Here is a 22244-nt window from a genome sequence, read left to right on the forward strand (position 1 = left end):
ATTGGTGGAGTGTGTATGTGCCCCTAAATGTTGCTACACCCATGGGGTATTTTGTCAGCATGTTCTCCTCCCTGTGAGGGATGTGGGGATGATTGAATGCACCTGGTGGGGAAGAGATTTAAGAGATCAGTTGGTGCTTTCACACTTGGTTTGATTGCTTGGACCGAACCCAAGTTTGATTGCTCCCCCCTCCCCCTGCCCCACTGGACTGTGCTCATATTATATTTTTTGGTTCCGAACCGGGGTTGGTTTGCGTCATCAAAGAAGCAGCTGTTTACATGGTTGCTTAGTAACGACAGCCAGCGTGAAGGCGGCGAAATGCATAGCGTTGCTCCTGTTACTTTTATATTTTAGTTTTGTTACCAAAGCTACAGTACGTAATGGCACTTGCGTCTATCTGCCGCATATGCACTGCAAAGGCTCTAAAGAACGCTGAAGACGGGCAGAGATGGGATCTACAACTCTCTGCTTGCAGTATGTGAGTGACACTCGTCAGGTAAATGAGTGAAACACACAAAGCACATTTTTATCAACTCAAATGTCATTAATAGCGGTTCACTTCCGCGATTTAGTACGATTGCGTTCACATCAGCAGCAAACTGTACAGGAGTTCACATAAAACGAACACCAGACCACCTCTTTAAGCAGACTCGGGTGAGGTTTGCGGGTGCGCACCCGAGTTCAGAAGACTGCATTCACATCATCCAAACCAACCAAACTCTGACGTCAATTGAATCTGGGTGCGCACCAAAAGTGCTAGTGTGAAAGCACCCTGAGAGAAATTCAGGAGAGTAAAGCACTTGGATTTACGGAGAGTAAATTTTGTCTGCCTTTGCACTCATGAGAGGAACTGGGAAAACTATGTGTCACTCGAGACCATTAGGGTTTGTCCGGCGATGAAGATAGACAGCTAGGTTCATGTTTGATTTTGTTAGATAGTGGGAGGCTGGTACATAGGAGCTCTGGTTCTTCACCTCTTTGCTGGTTGCACCTGGATGTTGGAGTACGGGCAATTGTGCTGAGGAAGACTTTGGACTTAAGAGACCAATATATAAACTGTGATGACCCCTCTGTGCCGAGAGGTTGGGCTAAGGACGTTTATGTTCCGTGGGTGTGACGGGAAAAGGCGGCTTTCTACCCCCTAGACCCTGGAGTGAGGTCTTGTTTTCTGGAGATGGGGAAGTGATTTATATTTTAACTCTGTGTTTATATGTGTATGAATGAATGAATGTTGTACATTTAAAGGTAGATGCACTGTTTAGTATGCGCTGGGCTGGGGAACGCTTCCATTGTTTCCACTGTTTGCAATGAGTTGGGTTTGACCATAGTGTCCATTTGGGTTGCCTATGCAGTGCAGTATAAATTCAATGCTCAATGGTAGTTATCCTAGTGAGGGCATACAAGACTTATGTTTATGTTTTTTTCTGTCTGTCTGGATTAAATTATCAATAAAAAGTGACACTTTTCCATACAGTTTTGAACGTGTGTCATATTCTCTGTTGTCCATATGTCCAATCAATTACTGTGATTGCAGTTAAGTTTTTTAAAAAGGTGGGAGCAGTGAGATAAATTTACCCTGAGGACAGAGTGGAGGATGAGGGTATGTCAGTGTCACAATCAGGAGTCATTTCGCCAGCTTCAGATATTAATATGGCCATTACTGCTTCTAATGTAGCTCCAGTTTCTGGGCCCCTTTTTATGCCTGAAACATTTACTGAGGTAGGACGTGAATGGTCAGATTGGTCAGAAAAGTTTGAGATGGCTGCACATGTAAATGGATGGAATAATGATCTTAAGTAAATGTTTATGTCTCGATTATTTTCTGGTAGAGCTAGATTACCTTCGCAGATTATTCAGAATTTAGAACATGCTCATGGTCTAGATTTTAAAGTGTGTGGCCTAAATTCGTGAAATGTGTCTTCTGACTATAAGGTTGAGGTATTGTTGGGTATAGTGGAAGAGTTGCGGCAAGCGGTTAAGGCCTTACACACCTGACTAATTCCTTTGAGCCACAGGTTCGGCCCCTGACAGAAGCATGCTGGGAGTGTGGGTGCACTAGACACCTGCGCAGAAATTGTCCATATGTGCAGGGAAATTAGGGGGCAGGCACAGTGGGCCAAATGCTTGCCCAAATGCCAATGTTTGACAGTTTGGCCTCAGTTTCTGCCGCGGGAATGGGAGGTTTCCTGACAAGTAAAGTAGGGGGTTGTGAAACTCTTGTATTGATTGATACGGGGGCACAAGTTTTGATTATCCCCAAAAAAGTCTGGCTAGATGTAACTAACCGTGGCTCTTCTTTAGGGATATCAAGCCAGAGTAGATGTTGCAAATGCTGGAGAAATGCTGATTTTGGGTCGCTGACAGACTGTTTGCCAGTTTGAGTCTCTAGCTGTAATTGGTGAATTTTTGGTGGCTGATGTCACCCCCCAAGAAGTTTTGTTGGGAACCAACTTCCTCTCTAAATATGGGGCAGTTATTGATCCGGTTAATGGGCAATAAGCTCACCCTGTTTTTTGAAATTGATAGTGCCCAACTTAAGGTTGTTAGGGTACAGGCTGATGCTATATTTCAACCTCGTTCTAAGGTTATTGTACCTGTTAAATTGGAAGGACTCCTTCCACAACATTATGAGGGTATGTTGTAGCCTCTTTCTATAATGCTTCCCACTTGTGAGGATTTGGTAGCCTGAGTTGTTTGTAAGGCTGATAGAGGGGTGGTGTCTGTGCGGGTTATTAACGTGTCAGAAAATAACTATTTTGAAGCAAAATATGAAGCTTGGAACTTTTTTCCCAAATGTAGAGATAGAAAATTGTTTGTTGATCAAAGGAACGAACAAAAAAACGTTCTCCCCTCCTTGTACAGATTCTGGCAATCGAAGAGTTATTGCAGTGCAATGCATGTGTGTTTAGTAAAGGGGATACTGACTCGGGAAGGACTCATTTGGCTTTACATAAAATAGATACTGGTTCTGCACAGCCTGTCAAATTGCCCCCTCATTGTGTTCCTTTGCATCTCCAACAGGAGGTTGCGGAGCATATAAAACAGATGCAGGGTAATGACATTATTCGTCCATCATGTAGCCCGTGGGCAGGTCCTGTGGTTTAAGTGAGGAAAAAAGATGGCTTTTGATGGATCAGCATTTGATGGATATCGTTTTGGCCGATCTACAGTGGACCAGGTGCTTGGTGTATTTGGATGATGTTTGTTTTTGTAAGAACTTTTCAAGAACATCTTCAAAGAGTGGATGAGGTCCTTCTTAAACTTTATGATGCAAATCTTAAAGTTAAACCTTCCAAGCGCTCACTGTTTGCGTCCCAAGTACAATATTTGGGCGATGTTTTCTCTGCAGAGGGAGTGATGGCTGACCCATTAAAAGTAGAGGCTGTACACAGTTGGCCCACCCCTAAAACCCAAACTGAGGTGAGAAGTTTTCTGAGATTGGCTTCTTATTAAGGGAGATTTAAGGATTTGCTGAGTTTGCCCGGCCCTTGGATCAGCTTACTGAAAAGGTGAAGAGATTATGTTGGGGGGAAGAGTGTGTGGGGGCCTTTCAGCAGTTAAAAGCCAGGCTTACTATTGCCCCAGTTTTGGTCTATCCAGACCCGAAAAAGTCATTTATCCTGAATACTGATGCTAGCGATGTTAGGATAGGGGCTCCATACATTGGAAGCTATAAACTCAAAATATTCTCAGATAGGGAAAGGCCATTACTCTTTTTTTTCCCATTACTCTAAATACAAACACTAAACCCTATCCCCTAACACCAAATTACCTAAAAAAAAAACATGCAAATGTTTTACCAAAAAAAGATAAATAAATAAATTGTGACAAATACATTTTGGTTATCTTAATGTAATGTATTGATTAACTTTTAAAGTACAGCACTCTCCTCACAAATACATCAACCAGACTGACTGAGCCAACAAGGACTCAATCTGGAGTTCGAACCCTCTGAGACGCAAAGCGAAACGCGCACGTGATTGGACAGAAAGTCAGGCTTCATTTGTCATTGATCATGTGACTCTGGGAAACCGATACACACCCCGATACGGAGCTTCACTTGAAATGGTCTCGCATGCGCAATACGTGCATCGAAGCTTCAGTGTCATACGTAACATCACTATCCAGAAGTGGTGGGTGGGGATTCCAGATAAGGAGGGGGTATCTCTGGGGAGTCCAGTGAACCTGTGACTGTTGTACGTGCCCTGAGTAAGGCAGGGGGAGTTGGGAGTCCCATGGGTGATTGGGAGGGAAGTGGAGATGACTTGGTTTAGGCTCAACAGGGGGATCCTGATATTCAGCTTCTTATGCAGTTGAAAAAGGGGCCAGAAGATGGGCGTAGGGAAGTAGAGTTAAACCCTAACATTTCCAAGTATATGCCAGTGTGGGATCAATTGCAGGTCCAGAACCAGCGGCTAGTGAGGTTACCTCCATCTAACTCTGATGCTGCTTCGGCCGCACAGGTGGTCCTCCCTAAGAATTTGAGGTGTTGTCCATTTTGCATAATACACCTACTTCAGGACATTCAGAAATTGCAAGCTTAGGTGAAGGATCGTTGGTTGGGATGTAAAAAAGTGGTGTAGGGAGTGCCATGATTGTGCATCTCATAAAGCTAGTGGGAAAGTCTGTGGTAAATGTCTGTAGCATCCCAGCCATATATGAGTGTGTAGCATTAGATATACTGGGTCCACTACCAGAAAACAATAATAAAAATAGGCATATATTTGTGATTGGTGACTATTTTTCGAAATGGACCAAGGCATTTCCCTTGCCTAATCAGGTGGCGCAGTCCATTGCCAAAGTGCTGGTGGAGGAGTGAGTATGCCGGTATGGAGGGCCTTGCTGTGTGCTTTCAGATCAGGGGAGAAATTTTGAGTCTGTGTTGTTTAAGATGCCGCCGATTGCTGCAAATAAATAAGTCTTGTACTTATCACCCCCAATCTGACGTATCACCCCCGAATCTGATTGGCCAACCCTTAGGAGTCTGAGCTGTTTGGGGCCCTTTAGAAATTTTGACATGCTCTGACGTGATTTTTTCAGTTGCTTATAAACACATTGTAATGAAGTTCGTGGATGGAAGGAAGGAGGCGGGAACCGGCGAACGTTTCACAAACATTTATTCAAAATAAATAAACAAAATGAAAGTAAAACCGTGGGCAGCCCCTCACGGACGACTGCCCGCAAACACACAAAATAAAACGTGGGCAGCCCCTCACGGACGACTGCCCACTAACACATAAACAAAACTAAACATAAACTCCAGGCCTGGTCCTCTCTCGTCTTCCGCAGCCCTTGCTCCTCCTTATATGCTCCCGTCACATGGCCGCGAGACGAGACCGGTGTGCCACGCAGCTGGCACTCGTGAACATTAATCACCGGCCCGCTCTCGCGGTCCCTCGCCCCGCTGCCTGTCACACCACACACATAATGGCAAAGTGTAATTACACTGTATTCAATACAAAATATGCTACCATAATATGTGAGCAACATGTATGTACATGCTTATTTGCATTTTTGACAGAATAATGTTTATGTGTGAGTTTTGAAAAAACAAAAAAATATGTTTTAAAATGAAGGCCTCAAAACACACAATAGAGATGCGGCCACAAGACTTTTGACTAATGGGTGTTGTTGCCTAGAATTTTTGCTTCAAACTGATGTGAGAATCGTTGAGCCAGCTAATTCACATAATACAATACATTGATTTAAATTTTGTAAGGCACTTTTTCTTTACAAAGGTCGTATGTGAAGAGGCGTGAACAATCATGAATATACAGCTCTGAAAAAAATTATGATACCACTTAACATTGAAAAATCAATGTTAAGTGGTCTCTTCATTTTTCCCAGAGCTGTATATGAGTATCACCCCTGAGACACAAAGGGTGCATAATGAGCTGCATAATGAATGAGCTTCAGGTACATGACTGAGATGGAGCTATAAGCAACAGGACAAAGGAAATATATTTTATTGTAGTTTATTTAGAATGTAGTCAACAAAAGCAAATTACAAATGCCTATTATATTTTAAATTATCAAAAGATTTAACTTCACTGCAAAAAAAATGCTCTTCTCTAGTATTTATTCTTGTTAAGAAAATAAGAATAAATCAAGATTAATTTACTATATAAGTAAAAATGACAGGATATTTGTTCTTGTTTTTTGGGGGGAAAATATTAAGTGAGTTTTTGGTTAAAACAATCAAAATTAACTGGCAACAGGGGGACGAAAAAGAATAGGTGTAATATGATCTCTTGCACTGGTTCCAGTTAAAATGCGTGCCGCAGAATTTTGAACCAACTGCAATTTATTGAGATTGGTCTTTGGAATTCTAGCCAGCAAGGAGTTACAATAATCAATGCGAAAAAAGACGAATGTGTTAATAAGCTTTTCTGCCACAGTAAAAGTTAACATTGGACGCAATCTGGCAATGTTTCTGAGGTGAAAGAAGGATACTTTCACAGTGTTTCTAACCTGTACGTCAAACGTTAGGTTAGGATCAAATATCACCCCCAGCTTTTCTAATTTGTCTTTAAACTGTACAATGGAGTCATCCACCTGTAAGGATGGCGGCTCCATTCTACGTTACTGGTGTGGTGAACCAATGAGCATGACTTCGGTCTTATCACTGTTTAGGCAGAGAAAGTTCTCAGACATCCACTTCTTTACCTCAGACATACTTTGAGACAGAGTAGAGATATCAACATCTACATTTGATTTTGAATGTACATATATCTGAGTATCATCAGCATATAAATGAAAATTAAGACCAAGCGACCTTAAAAGTTGACCAAGGGGAAATATATATAAACTAAACAGTAATGGACCAAGTATTGATCCTTGAGGAACACCTGATTTCACCACTCCAACTTCAGATCTTGAACCCCCCAATACAACAAATTGTTTACGGTCAGAGAGATAAGACTTGAACCAGTTCAAAGCAATCTCAGAAACACCAAAGACATGCTCAAGACGTAAGAGTAAAGTAGAATGATCAATGGTATCGAATGCCGCACTGAGATCAAGTAGAATCAAAATAGATATATAACCCGAATCTGAGGCAATTAACAAATCATTTAAAACCCTTACCAGTGCTGTTTCAGCACTGTGCAACTTACGGAAGCCAGACTGAAGGGGCTCAAATAGTCCGGTAACAGTCAGGTGAGCTCTTAATTGAGAAGCCACAACTTGTTCTAAGATTTTCGAAAGAAAGGGAAGGTTAGAGATGGGTCGAACATTTTTAAGGTTGTCAAAATCAGCGTTATTTGTCTTAGGTACTGGGGTAACGGCCCTGGTCAGCTGGCAGATGATACATGTATCTTCTCAAAAGATAAAAGAGAGGTCCCCACTATATCGGAGACTGTAAAACTCTTTTCTGATGCTGTTAATCAGAATAAATCAAAGAGCATGACAATTCATCAGTCTAATATCCCAGATGTATGTGGAATTAAGATTAAAAAAAGGTTGGATAGTTTAGCATTATAATTAATAAATGTCCATATTAAATAGTTGAACACTATTTTTATATATATTTGCATAAAGTAAAAACCTTTTTTAATTGTTGGTCTCAGAGGACCACTGGATGAACTGGATAAAACACTGCTTGACCCAGAATAATTCTATTTGGTTTTATATCCCCAACCTGTTTTTTCAAAAATGCTGTGGGTAAAAGTTTTTACTATCATATGACTTCAAATGTAGCAAACTTCCCATCAAATGATCTAATTTTCACAAGCATTCACTAGAAGCATGGAAAATAGCCTTTAAACATAATTTATCTCCACACTTTTCTCCAACAGAGAAAGATGTAGATTAGGTGAAACTTGCTTCTCGATTGGTGCACGAAAGACAGTTTAGATGTTAATTTACTTTGTTTTCTCAGAGTCCTCGTTCCTCAATTAGACATTTCAGCATTTGCTAGTTTTTTTCAGTCTTACAGTTGTTTGACTTAGTTCATATATTGTTAGATAACATTCATAAGAACTGTGAAAAATAACCACATAGTCTGGGGATATGTGACATACAATTAGATCCTAAACCTGTACAGCAGTTCTACCAGAAAGACTTGTGGGGCCAGATGAAGTAACAAAGTGTTAATATTTATTAACAGACCAGCAAGTATTTTATTAAGAGGTTATTTGGCATAGGCTATGTCCGTAGCTCACGTCTCGAGGGTAACAGACTCTGCATTTCCTAGAAGATATAGACAGGGACCATCCTGGTGGTGGTGGTGGTGGTTGGATGGGAGGTGAATGTTGGCATTATAATCTGTGAACACAGACATGTGTAATTATAAATCTTTTATACTCCAAGTGTTAGGACATGATTGGTTAGGTTTTAATGTAATAAGCGGCATAACATTGAATCTCCCTGGTAGAACTTACACTAGAGCTTTCATTTTTCAGTCATTCAAATTTTGACTGTAAAATGACAGAACTAACTTTAGGCTTGTTTTTTGTTATTACATCTGGGCTCATTTATCCTCCTTGAACTGATTCTAACTTAATATGTTTATTTCAGACCCGTTGGAAGTGAAAGAGCAAAGACAAGAATTGGAGTGAAATGTTAAAGGTGATGATCCTGTAGTTTACAGCAGATCTCAGACATCACCATAATGAATGAGGTGAAAACAGGGAACTTTTGGCTTTTCAGCAGCTCAGTTAAACATTATGGCCTGTTCTTTTTAAATGCAGATTGAATCAGAACGCAGTGATCACAGTTCACACCTGCAGTGAAGCCCCGCCCACAACAATTCACCAATAAATACTGGGAATATTCACATCATCCTACAAGAGAAGGACAAACTCCAGGTGTAGCAGCTGAACTCTGTGTGACTGTTAAAGATTGAGTTTATTAAAGAGGAGATTGAAGACATGAGTGATCCAGAACCATCCAGAATAAAACATAAAGATGCTGAGGAACAAACAGGTTGGTGTCCCTTCTTGATTCTTTATTGTTGACTGCTTTGGTAGATGTGCATTAATGTGCTGTATATGGATGATAAATGATTGAGATATTTATCTTAATTATCATAACCTTGTATATAGTACTTGTCAAGCATATAGTTAACTATATTAAAAATTTAATGACACAAAACTTTGCCTCATGAAAGATCTGATACCTGATCTCTGTTCAGCTTTCTGCTGTTAAATCAGGGTTCACTTGAACTGATTCTAACTTGATGTGTATTTTAGACCAGGTGGAAGGGAAATTCCAAAGACAGCTGAATGAAGAGGAGGAGGAACATCATACATTTAAAACTCAAAGAACAAGAGCCAAAAAGCTGCAACCCTGCATTAAGTGTGGAAAGAGTTTCACAAAAAAAGGAGACCTAAATAGGCACATGAGAATTCACACTGGAGAGAAACCGTACACACGCAGTCAGTGTGGAAAGAGTTACACACAAAAAGAAAATCTTAAAAAACACATGAGAGTTCACACTGGAGAGAAACCGTACACATGCACTCAGTGTGGAAAGAGTTTCAGACAAAAAGAAAATCTTAACAAACACATGAAAGTTCACACACAAGAGAAACCGTATAAATGTACTCAGTGTGGGAAGAGTTTCAGACAAAAAGAAAATCTTAACAAACACATGAGAGTTCACACTGGAGAGAAACCGTACACATGCACTCAGTGTGGAAAGAGTTTCAGACAAAAAGAAAATCTTAACAAACACATGAAAGTTCACACACAAGACCCAGATAGCAAAATTGCTCTGGCCCAGATCCGGCCCACACTTTACACTTTCATCTGGCCCACTACCCGCGTGGAATGATGGCACTTGGGCGGTCCGCTCCCGTTTGCCAGATTTAGGCCGCAATCAAGCCATAGCAACGCCGCATGTCAGCCATGAACAAAACGCATGAAGCAGAACTGGCCCACATCTGGCCCAGATAGCACAATTGCTCTGGCCCAGATCCGGCCCACACTTGACACTTTCATCTGGCCCACTACCCGCGTGGAATGATGGCACTTGGGCGGTCCACTCCCGTTTGTCAGATTTAGGCCACAATCAAGCCATAACAACGCCGCATGTCAGCCATGAACAAAACGCATGAAGCAGAACTGGCCCACATCTGGCCCAGATAGCAAAATTGCTCTGGCCCAGATCCGGCCCACACTTTACACTTTCATCTGGCCCACTACCCGCGTGGAATGATGGCACTTGGGCGGTCCACTCCCGTTTGTCAGATTTAGGCCACAATCAAGCCATAACAACGCCGCATGTCAGCCATGAACAAAACGCATGAAGCAGAACTGGCCCACATCAGGCCCAGATAGCAAAATTGCTCTGGCCCAGATCCGGCCCACACTTTACACTTTCATCTGGCCCACTACCCGCGTGGAATGATGGCACTTGGGCGGTCCGCTCCCGTTTGCCAGATTTAGGCCGCAATCAAGCCATAGCAACGCCGCATGTCAGCCATGAACAAAACGCATGAAGCAGAACTGGCCCACATCTGGCCCAGATAGCAAAATTGCTCTGGCCCAGATCCGGCCCATACTTGACACTTTCATCTGGCCCACTACCCGCGTGGAATGATGGCACTTGGGCGGTCCACTCCCGTTTGTCAGATTTAGGCCACAATCAAGCCATAGCAACGCCGCATGTCAGCCATGAACAAAACGCATGAAGCAGAACTGGCCCACATCTGGCCCAGATAGCAAAATTGCTCTGGCCCAGATCCAGCCCACACTTGACACTTTCATCTGGCCCACTACCCGCGTGGAATGATGGCACTTGGGCGGTCCACTCCCGTTTGTCAGATTTAGGCCACAATCAAGCCATAGCAACGCCGCATGTCAGCCATGAACAAAACGCATGAAGCAGAACTGGCCCACATCTGGGCAACAGTTCATTTGAATTCTGGCCCAGATCCGGCCCAGATTTAATACCTTGCTTTGGCCCACATACCACATGGAATGATGGCACTTGGGTGGTCCACTCCTGTTTGCCAGATCTAGGCCACAATCAAGCCATAGCAACGCCACATGTCAGCCATGAACAAAACGCATGAAGCAGAAATGGCCCACATCTGGGCAACAGTTTATTTTAATTCTGGCCCAGATCCGGCCCAGATGTAATACCTTGCTTTGGCCCACATACTGTGTGAAATGATGGCACTTGGGCGGTCCGCTCCTGTTTTCCAGATTTGGGCCACAATCAAGCCATAGCAATGCCACATGTCAGCTATAAACTAAACGCATGAAGCAGAAATGGCCCACATCTGGGCAACAGTTTATTTGAATTCTGGCCCAGATCCGGCCCAGATGTAATATCTTGCTTTGGCCCACATACTGTGTGAAATGATGGCACTTGGGCGGTTCGCTCCTGTTTGCCAGATTTGGGCCACAATCAAGCCATAGCAATGCCACATATCAGCTATGAACAAAACGCATGAAGCAGAACTGGCCCACAACTGTTGCCCAGATGTGGGCCAGTTCTGCTTCATGTGTAGGTATTAGATCCGGCCCAGATCTAATACCTTGCTCTGGCCCACATACCACATGGAATAATAGCACTTGGGCGGTCCGCTCTTGTTTGCCAGATTTGGGCCACAATCAAGCCATAGTAATGCCACATGTCAACCATGAACAAAACACATGAAGCAGAAATGGCCCACATCTGGCTAACAGTTAAATTTAATTCTGGCCCAGGTCTGGCCCATATCTAATACCTTGCTCTGGCCCACATACCGTGTGAAATGATGGCATTTGAGTGGTCCACTTTTGTTTCCCAGATTTGGGCCACAATCAAGCAATAGCAATGCCACATGTCAGCCATGAACAAAACACATGAAGCAGAAATGGCCCACATATGGCTCACAGTTAAATTTAATTCTGGCCCAGGTCAGGCCCAGATCTAATACCTTGCTTTGGCCGATATAAACCAGAACTGGCCCTAATGTGGGCCACAGTTGGTCTTTTACACAATCCTCATGTGGCCCACATGCTGTTTGCCAAATCTGGTCCACAATCAGGCCATTGCACAATTCAAGTTACCTTTCTTTGTTAATGCTTTATAAAGTTTCAAAGCAGATTTACAGGAATAAACATGAAAATAATTATTTAATTATTCAAACAGAGTTAAATTCTGCAGTAAAGCAGCCCTAAAAAGAAAATAGTGTCACAGCTTAAGTCAGGTCAGTGTTGATTCAGTTCTGTTCAATAACTGTGTAAGGTTCATCAATTATGAAATCAGTTCAATTTGCTATAAAGCAGCTTTGCAGAAAACATGATCCAGCGCAGTTCAGTTCTCCTCCAATAGCATCAGTGCAATTAAATCAATATTATATAGACATTAGAAATACCATAGACATTTTGTAATTCTTGCTGCCAATGATACAAAAAAATTGTGCTTAGAAACAGTCTCTCTGACAGCGTGCACATGTCGTCAAACGAGGTGTCTTTCACTGCTTACTGCACTTTAGCAGTTTAAAATCCCTTGTTTTTTAACCATAATGCTTAAAAATGCAGGCAGATGATAAGATTTCATTACCACACAAGCAGAACAGCAACGTAACTACGATAGAGATGATGGTCCAAAATCAGTAGCAGTTGATACATTTCTACCAGTTAATCATATCTACCAGTATATAGCCCACCCCTATTGTAGAATATTAAGCGTCCCAAACTAAGCAAGCCTAAGGCGAAAGTGGCAAGGAACCCAAAATCCATCAGGTGACAGAAATGGAGAAGAAAAAACCCTTGGTAGAAACCAGGCTGAGTTGGGGGACCAGTTGTCTCTGGCCAACGAACATGGTGTGAATATGATTCTGGCTGCATTACAAGTCAGACTATGGATTGCAATAATTCAGAATATTTCATCTAGATCCACCAGCTTGAAGATCAGGATACAACATGCCGACATGGAGTTGAAGCTGGCCTTAGGGGTCTGTGCAGAGGACAGAGGATCTGTGTTGATGGCTGTTAGCAAGTTCCTCACAGGGGATCCGTCTCTAGGAGTTGTCTAGTTGACATGTTATCTGTTGACATTTAGGGCTGCGTTGATGTCTAGGTGCAGGTCCACCATCTGATCTGGATTTGGAGCAGATCCAGCTGACAATGGTAACCTCGGGATAAGAATGAAAGATTGTTAGCAAAGAATACACCAAATACACCAAATAAAACCATTACTGTACCTTATCGCTGCCATATTTATATAAAAATGTGTATGTCACTTTTATGTATATAGATTATAACATCCTAAACACTAAAATTAGGGTTTTATTGACATGATTTATTATTTTGTGCAAAAAATACTGAAAATTTGGCTTCCCAAACGTTGATTTTAATCGTGTCTGGATTTACTTTCAGTGCAGAAACAACTGCTGATCCTTGTATCATTTGGTTAATTTCTACAATTCAGAAAGATCAAACAGATCTTAATATTAATCTGCACAAGCGACAATCAGGTCAGTTTTGGGAAAGATCTTGGGACATGTGGTCTTCACCTCACAGCCGGTAGGAAAAAAATCGGGATAGGACTCAGAAATCATGTTCATGGGAGTGATTATTAACGTTTAGGGGTGTAACGATACACTCGTGTCACGATTAAATATGTATCTCGATACTGAACTCCTGACACGATATGTATCCCGATATGATATGTATCCCGATAAGCCGAAATAAAGTTTTTATTTTTATTTTGTACTTTTTTATTGTTATTATATTATTATTTGTGTATTATTATCAGGACCCACAAATATTCCCCCATTGCATTATTATTAATTATATTTAACATTATGTTTTGTCATTGTATGATTCTATGTAATGAGATTATTAATGTAATAGTGTCACTGAAACTCAAAGTAAATTAAAAAACAAAAATCCCTCACGAATTACTCACACTTTAAATGCAGGCAGCATTGCTCATGCTCACTATGTCCTGCTGTTCCTGCTATTAATGCAGTATAAGAATGAACCATCTAAACTGCTTTAAATAATCATACTACTAAAACTAAATGTGATCTGGTGATTTAAATTATGTTTGCGCTTTCACTAAGGATTGCCGCTTTAAATGGTGTTTGCGCTTTGACTTTGGAGGAGTGCCACTTTAAATAATGTTTGCGCTGTCACTTTGAAGAGGGTCATTCCAGCAGTGCATGCATTTCAGATGATCAATGCAATCAATCACAGTTCTAATCGCAAGAAAGTGTGTCAAAATGGCCGCTCTCAAACTGTAAATGTTTAGCTCATCCAAGAATTTTAACTCACTCTCATGTTTTCGCACGTTACGCAATCATTTGAACGTCTGTGTTTACTACAGAATGTTCACTGTGTTAAAGCTACACTGTGTAACTTTTTTAGTTTATTCTTAGCTAAAAACACTTAGTTCTTTCAAAAATATGTGCTAATTAATGTATGTAATGTGATGTAATGCACTTCTTTCAAGTAATAAAGTATTCTCGTAAGTTTATAATATGCCATTGAAAATACATACGGGTGAGGGGTTCGAATGCCGGTCGCCATGTTGCCCCTCCATCTTGAAAGTACATTAGCCAAAGAGGGACATACCCGTAAATTCAAGCTTCGCCTTTCGCGTTTTAACACTCGATGGCACTCATGGACGAGGTTGAACTGGATGCCATGTTAATCTTGGACTAAATTGGCCACTGTAGGAGTTAAAACAAAATCGGAATTGAGAGGAACAGAAACTAATAATCACTGGTTGGTCAAATACCTTTTCACCACTAGATGGGGGAAATTATCACACAGTGGAGCTTTAAATATTTTCACCACATAAAGCCATTGTGTCTATTCAGAAGACTTGAAGATTTCAGAAGATTTGGATTAGACCACTTGATTACTTTATTTTTTGCATCGTTTAAGTTTGAGAGTAATGGACTTTAAAATGGGTTTCATAAAGAATATCTTCATTTGTGTTTGGAAGTTAAACGAAAAACGACATTATGGTGAGAATTATGACAGAATTTACATTTGAGGTACATTTGTAAATTTGTGTCTGGGTAAATTGTACCTTATAAATAGGCTTACTACAGCAAGTTGAGCCTTGGATAAAACAACTATATTGCAAATCATATCGTTTCCATCAACGATACATATCGTCACATTTTATTAATGCGATATAACAATTTATCATTACATCCCTATTAACGTTACTGCAGTGTGAAGCAGAGCAGGAGCGAGTGTTGTGGAGCTGAGCAAGGCTGCTGGAGTGATTGTTAATGAGATGAACAACACAAGCCTCACGAGCAGCGCGAAAAACTTTGATTATGCCATAGTCGCCGGCACTATTTCTGCTTTTCTGGTAATGAGTATGAGGTAACGCAGCTCTGTTTATCATATAACACATTTGAGTGAGTTTTAAATTATGTTATGACGTTACTCTGTGCGTTCACTCAGCGGCTGCTGTGACACTTGTTAACACTACAGTCGGAGTAAAGCGCATCAGCAGAATAAAACCAGAAACCGAGGGTTAAGAGATATGATGACATCGTTAGGCGACGCCCTCACACGTCCCGGTTCCTTAGTTAAAATAGCAATTTTCTCACGATTTACAAATAGTTGGAAACATTTGGGATATTGAAGGTTCTCAACTGAACAAAATATGTAGTATTGGCCTAGTGGTTTTGGGATATCTTACTGCAAATGTTACATAATGCTATTTTACAAATCTAGACGCACCCTAGCGGCAGCAAATCTAATTTGCCATGAGTTTAGTCTAGCAACTCTAAATACACTTCTAAGCTGTAAAAAAAAAAAACTCTGGTCAGGCCAAACACATTGGCCCTCATTAATCAATCTTGCGTAGAAACTGGTGTATATGTTGGCGTAAGATTATGCTTACACTCCTCTCACCGCCTGATTTATGAAACTGTGCGCACCTCTGCAGTCCAGGTGTACGCTTTACCTGCCCTTGATAAATGCGGCGGCTGAAAACGATCGTCATTAGAATAACACGCCCCTATATATTCAAGTCTCCGTCTCCCGCACGCCCTCATTTTACGCCATGGACAAACAGAAGACGGCAAAGAAACGAAACTTCTCCGACGTGGAGATCGGGCGCGTCTCGATCATCTCACTAGTCCACTAGTCAGGGCACTGATTAAGACATAAGTCAATGGGCTGACTCCCTGATCAGTGCTCTGACTAGTGAACTATTGAGATGATTGAGACGCGCCCATCGAGATCACCAGGGAAGTGGAAAAAACCCCGAAATTGTTTTATTTGGGAGTTTAAAGAGTGGGATTAAAGGCGCTCACAAAAACAAAATATGGACCCAAATTACGAGTAGCTACTGTTAGTGTGGGGGTTGAGAAGCGCACTCCAGTAGTTTAAATAGCTGTTTGGATGATAAATTACCATCACAATGCATTATTTTACAGCACGTTTTGAAACAATTAGCATTTAATTTCGTATCACGGCACATGTATACACACGATAGTGATGCTGATGTGATGTGGAGTAGCCTACCATTCATTCACATTAATAATTATACATGAAAATTTGTAAGATTCTTCTTCTTATTATTATGATTATTATTCTTAATGACGCTTGTTATTTAGAATAAGAATGCCGTTTTTATTGATTTTATTATTATTTAAAAGAAGAAGGCCATTTTTATTATTTTGTCAGTCTGAATTATTTTAGTCCCAGTCCGTGCGCAGCTGCTGGGCCAGGCGCGGGCCTGAACCGTCAGGTAAAGCGCACAGGCTCGCGACTGGAGGATTACATATGCCTACAGATCAAACGCTTTGGTAAAGTCACACAAATTAAACATTGACGTTCATGTTGCACAAAAATAAACACTAAATGTTGTTGTTGTGGTTTTTAACAGTGGATCATATAGCATATCTTGTCAGTGCGTTTTGTGGTGTTAGGAATTGTTTTTCTGCGCATTTTCCCACTAACTCAAACGTGCGTACACCACCTCCTGAGCTGGCGTAGGATTTGAGCGTGCCGTACGCCAACGTCCATATTGATAAATCTCAAAGTCACCGTGGGTTTGGGTGTACGTAAGCTGTACGCTGGAAATTTGGTGTACGCACTTTTGATAAATGAGGGCCATTGTGTGTAGAGCCAGTGGGCGGGGCTTAACATAATGACGGCAGAGAAGGTTCCGAGAAGGTTGGTTGTAGCGCTATCCTATCGCGTGCAGAGGTAGTTTGAAAGACAACCGTTTATCCCGCCCCTCGGACTGAGCCCTGTCAATGGTGAGTTCCCAGAGCTAACTTCCTGATGTGGCTCTGGCTTGTCAGGCTAACTTAATGCAGTTTTAAGTGAACATTTGGGGAGCAGTTGGGGAAATGATGTCTAACATTATATTAGATCTGTGAATTAGGTCTTTATATTTATGTTAATGAAACAATAAAAGAAAAAAGGTAATCACTCACTGTTCTTAACTGAACTACATTTGTAGCTTTAATAATGTACAATTCATTTGTAATAAACACACTAAAGACTAAACATTGATTTTTATTTTATTTGATTATTTGTTTTTCTTCCCTAAAAAGTTTAGATAAGTAAAACACTACAATATCTATACAGCTCTGGGAGAAAAAAAATTAAGAGACCACTGCAATTTTTTTCTTAAATCAGCATCTCTACAAGTATGGAAGCCTACAAGTATATTCTGGCTTTACTGGCATAGGGATACAGTGAGCGTCGGGTTGCTTCCATCCTTAAAATTTTAAAGACGGCGGTTCATAAGAACAAGGTCAAGCAGCAGACATTGGGGACAACAAAGTTACAGACTGGCAGAGGGCGAAAATAACTCTACACTGACTGGAATGACCACCAACTCATTCGAATGTCACTCAACAACCATAGGATGACCTCAGGTGACCTACAAAAAGAATGGCAAAAGGCAGCTGGGGTGAAGTTCACGGCGAGGACAGTTCGAAACAGGCTCCCAGTGGACAGGGCTGAAGTTGTGGAAAGCTAGAAAAAAGCCCTTCATCAATGAGAAGCAAAGAAGAGCCAGGCTGAGGTTTGCAAGAGACCATAAGGATTGGACTGTAGAGGACTGGAGTATGGTCATCTTCTCTGATGAGTCCAATTTTCAGCTTTGTCCAACACATGGTCTTCTGATGGTTAGACGGAGACCTGGAGAGGCCTACAAGCCACAGTGTCTCACACCCACTGTGAAACTTGGTGGAGGATCGGTGATGATCTGGGAGTGCTTCAGCAATGCTTGAATTGGGCAGACTTGTCTTTGTGAAGGACGCATGAATAAAACCACGTACAAGGTTGTCCTACAGTCTAAAAAATGCTGGGTTAATAACAACCCAAGCTGGGTTGAAAATGGACAAACCCACACATTGAGTTGTTTGAAAAGGTCCATTCACTGGGTTCAAACAACCCAATTTCTGGGTTTGTCCATTTTCAACCCAACTTGGGTTGTTATTAACCCAGCGTGTTAAGAGTGTAGAAGAAAACATGCTTCCTTCTGCTCTGACAATGTTCCCCAATTCTGAGGACTAGTTTTTTTGCAGTGGTCTCTTAATTTTTTTCAGAGCTGTATATATATATATATATATTAGGGATGCCACAATACTCAATATAATATTGAACCGTTAGGTACGCATTCATGGTTCAATTTGCGCTGGTGAATTGTGTTTTTTTTCGGTTTTGCATTTAATTATTTATTTTCATTACCCCCCGTTTGAAATATTCCCGTAGACAGTAAAAGAAATGGACAGAGCTATCCCATTGACTTCAACGGCGGAAAAATGAGGCCAATCAGAGGCACTCACTTCCTGATGGCTGAGCGAACTGCGCAGACTCAGACTGAGTTTGAGGACGTAGATGTGACGTGAGCCTCCTGTCTGACAGCTGTAGGTCTTCTAGTAGATGTGGAAAGTGAAATCTGAATCACATTGTTTAAATATTTTCTCCCATTGCTTTTGGTTCTCTATGGGCTTCTCCCCATTCTTCTCCCTTGACTTTATCAGACTTTATGTCTCCACGTCCCCCCGACTGCCTCATATACAGTAAAGATTGCCTGCGAGCGTCTCCTCTGGTCTATACGGTAATTTCTCAACTGTGCGACAGAGTCGCGTTGGTTATGACGCAATAGTTAGCCTATTTTTACAAAAACAGCTTCTGCGGGGCGATAGTGTGAGATACAAGGTAATGGAGCCTTTTATGCATTGTCGAGTTTCTTTAGAAATAAACAATGGACAAATTGAGTCTTTAAACGCCTCTGATGTAAAGTTATTCACTGTCAAAGACGCAAAAATGAATGGGAGTCAATGGGATGCTAACAGCAGGTGATGGCTTGGTTAGCAATGGTCTGATCAAGTCAAGGGAGAAGAATGGGGAGAAGCCCATAGTGAGCCAAAAGCAACGGGAGAAAATATTTAAACACCCTATGGGTGGAACGCTTTCCGAGCGCTAGATTACCCCCTTGAATATTCCTCTTTATTTATTCTGCTCTTTTTTTAATGGTTTGCCTGAGTCTATGCGCTGATTTGAGCAAATATCCAATCATATGCACTAAAGTTAAGGGTGTTTACCCGCATTTACGTTTATACTCTACATTTATTCATTCAATTTCATACTTAAATGCTACTGTACATCTCTGAGCTGCCACTGTAAATCTTTATATATTTATTTTATTTAATACAATACACTGGGAATGTGTATACATTTTTTTATGTAAAGTTTTAAGTTTAAGTAAGGGTTTTCAAGTCTTTTAAGTAAAATAAAGAAAGAGTATTGCAATAAAAACAATTTTCTCCTTTACTCTCCTTTATTACCTTTTCCTGTTCCTGTCACCTAAGAATAGAAGAGCAAAAAAAAAACCCGAACCGAACCGGAAAACCGTGGTTAAAAACCAAAGTAAGGTTATGTATTAAACCATGGACTAACTGTATTGTTGCATCCCTAAAATATATATATATATATATATATATATATATATATATATATATATATATATATATATATATATATATATATATATACAGTTTCTATTACTGTTTTTTATTGCATATTTCTTCTAATTTTTATTAACAAAGATGAAATAGATGAGATAGACCTAACAAGTGAAGTGAAGTGCAGTCCCGGATTTACTCCAAATGATTACAAACAATTAGTAAAATAGACCGTGTAAATTACTTGCGTGTCCATTTTCGTTACTCCTTTTCTCTTCTCCCTCCGTCTCACTTGCAATTTGAAGCCATCTGTTGAAGTGGGATTCTACAGCTTACTCGCTTGCTCTGTGATCCTGTTGTTTCTGTAATACAAGTAATACAACTAGTTAGTGCAGTTTAATGTCAAATTTATACATAGATGAATTTCAAATTATACATTATAATTATAACATTATAATTGGGAAAATACGTTGACCATACAGAACTGACTGCAGGTTGGTATACAGTGAGTGAAAGTGAAATCATGCTGGTCTATGCTTTTTTTTCAGCAGAAGACAATGTGATTTTCAGTTCGAAGGACTTCTTTGTAACGTTAGTGATGGGAAAATCAGATCATTTTACTGACTTGGATCTTTAAATCATTTAGCAATCACGTCAAGTAGCGCAAACTTTGATAACAACTTAATATTTAAAATAAATAATAAAATAATGATAATAAAAACTATACATATTGCAGGCAAAATAACAAATTATGAGAAACAGATGATTCATTTAGGTTATTCTGGTAACGTTAGGCCTTGTTCATACTTTTGTCACGTGAGAGCCGCATAGACTAACGTTAGTACAGCAATGAAACAGACAGATATTAATATTTTATCACCATTTATTTAGCAGTTAGTAATTATCAAAAATCACGTGACAAATGTATGAAAGAGAGGTGAACTAACGATAATCAACTTGAATTGCTAACGTTATGTCACTTACAAAATCCTTCAGGCAATGGCAAAAGTTTTGAATTGACAAAATAACTAATGTTTGATAGCTAACAATTGTAGCTTTCATTAGCTAACGTTTAAATATCACATAACATGCAGTAAGTTACTCCAACTGAATATGATTGCAATCCCCAAAACGAAGCAATATTTTTTTTTATTAAATCTTACCTTAACTTTCTTTGCCGTTTTCCACCGTCAAATCTCCAAACAATAATCCTCCTCTGCAGCTCCGTCTTTTGGGCGCCTTTTCCGCGGCTATTTTTTAAATTTAAAGGGCCGGAAATAGGAACTCGAACCAGTTGATTTTAAATATATATATATATATATATATATATATATATATATATATATATATATATATATATATATATATATATATATATATATATATATATATATATATATATATATATATATTCTAGCAAGGGATAAAAAATGTTTTTTGTAATGAAACCATAACAAAAAAAAAGGGTTGAAAAAAGTTGGCTTCAAAATAACAATAAAATGTTCTCATAGCAGGTTTTGCTGATTTGTCATTCATTTAGCCTACTCTTAAATGCATATTTCAATTAATATACTGACAGGTTATAGGACAGGACATATATGATACAGATAATATTCAATATTTAAGTCAATATTTAGCAAAAATGAAAGACAAATTGAGTATTTTATTTATAATAATTTAGAATATCAGGGTCACTTGAAGCGGTTTATAAGATGACACTGCCTTACAGTTCCATACATTTACAGGTGAATGTGATTTCAACAAGACTGTTTCTGGATATTTATAACATTGTTAATCCTGCATTCCAATCAACAAATCATATTTCAGTGACAAGCTTAAAGTTTATGTCAAGTTTATGTTTAAATGCAGGGTTTGGTGCTAGTTATTTACCTATCATTTCCCTCTGGGTTAGGTTAGGGTTAGGGGGTTAGGACTATGTTTCATGACAGGAATTGTGTTCCAGGATAAATATATACATATGTTGACCCAGGAATATGTCCTACTTAAAATCATGACAAAGATTTTCACATACAGCAACTCAAAATGTATCTCAGCCAAATATTCAAGTCAGGACCATCAGTTCACAAATTTGACCTGTTGCAAACAATTCTTAATCAGACACGCACGCACGCACACACACACACACACACACACACACACACACACACACACACACACACACACACATACTTGTTTGGGGTGCCTCGTGGGGACACCAGTTATTTACCACATTTTGGGGACACCACTTTCCTGACATCCTAGAGACTAGATAAAAACATCAAAAAATCTAAAATCATAAGTTTAATAAATACCTCTCTTAAAATGTAATTAATTCATTAAAATAAGGGTAGGTGGTAATCTGGGGACAGGTCAGGTTGAAACATGTGGGGACACAGGGACAAC

General features: G+C 40.1%; 1 protein-coding gene and 1 long non-coding RNA gene across 2 annotated transcripts; one reads left to right on the top strand and one right to left on the bottom strand.

Moving 5' to 3' along the window:
* The first annotated feature begins 7433 nt into the window (after positions 1–7433).
* LOC137084559 (gastrula zinc finger protein XlCGF49.1-like) lies at positions 7434–11483 on the top strand. The gene is made up of 4 exons (XM_067450849.1): positions 7434–8568; positions 8691–8925; positions 9192–9766; positions 11460–11483. Exons 2-4 carry the CDS (start codon positions 8871–8873, stop codon positions 11481–11483), a joined length of 654 nt encoding a protein of 217 aa, XP_067306950.1. The 5' UTR covers positions 7434–8568; positions 8691–8870.
* A 469-nt stretch (positions 11484–11952) lies between these two features.
* On the bottom strand, positions 11953–21094 carry LOC137084848 (uncharacterized). The gene is made up of 3 exons (XR_010906809.1): positions 21005–21094; positions 20086–20203; positions 11953–13073 (listed from the first exon to the last, which is right to left on the bottom strand). It is a non-coding gene; the product is annotated as an uncharacterized lncRNA (long non-coding RNA).
* Between the last annotated feature and the right edge of the window lie 1150 nt (positions 21095–22244).

The sequence above is a fragment of the Pseudorasbora parva genome, chromosome 8, assembly GCF_024679245.1.
Source record: "Pseudorasbora parva isolate DD20220531a chromosome 8, ASM2467924v1, whole genome shotgun sequence".
In the NCBI taxonomy this organism is placed as follows: Eukaryota; Metazoa; Chordata; class Actinopteri; order Cypriniformes; family Gobionidae; genus Pseudorasbora; species Pseudorasbora parva.

Excerpts from the sequence above, each read along its gene's own strand:
- LOC137084559 (XM_067450849.1), top strand. The coding sequence starts at position 8,871 with ATGAGTGATCCAGAACCATCCAGAATAAAACATAAAGATGCTGAGGAA. Across the intron at positions 8,926-9,191 it reads AGATGCTGAGGAACAAACAG|ACCAGGTGGAAGGGAAATTC; the intron begins GTTGGTGTCCCT and ends TGTGTATTTTAG. Across the intron at positions 9,767-11,459 it reads TCATCTGGCCCACTACCCGC|GTATTAGATCCGGCCCAGAT; the intron begins GTGGAATGATGG and ends CTTCATGTGTAG.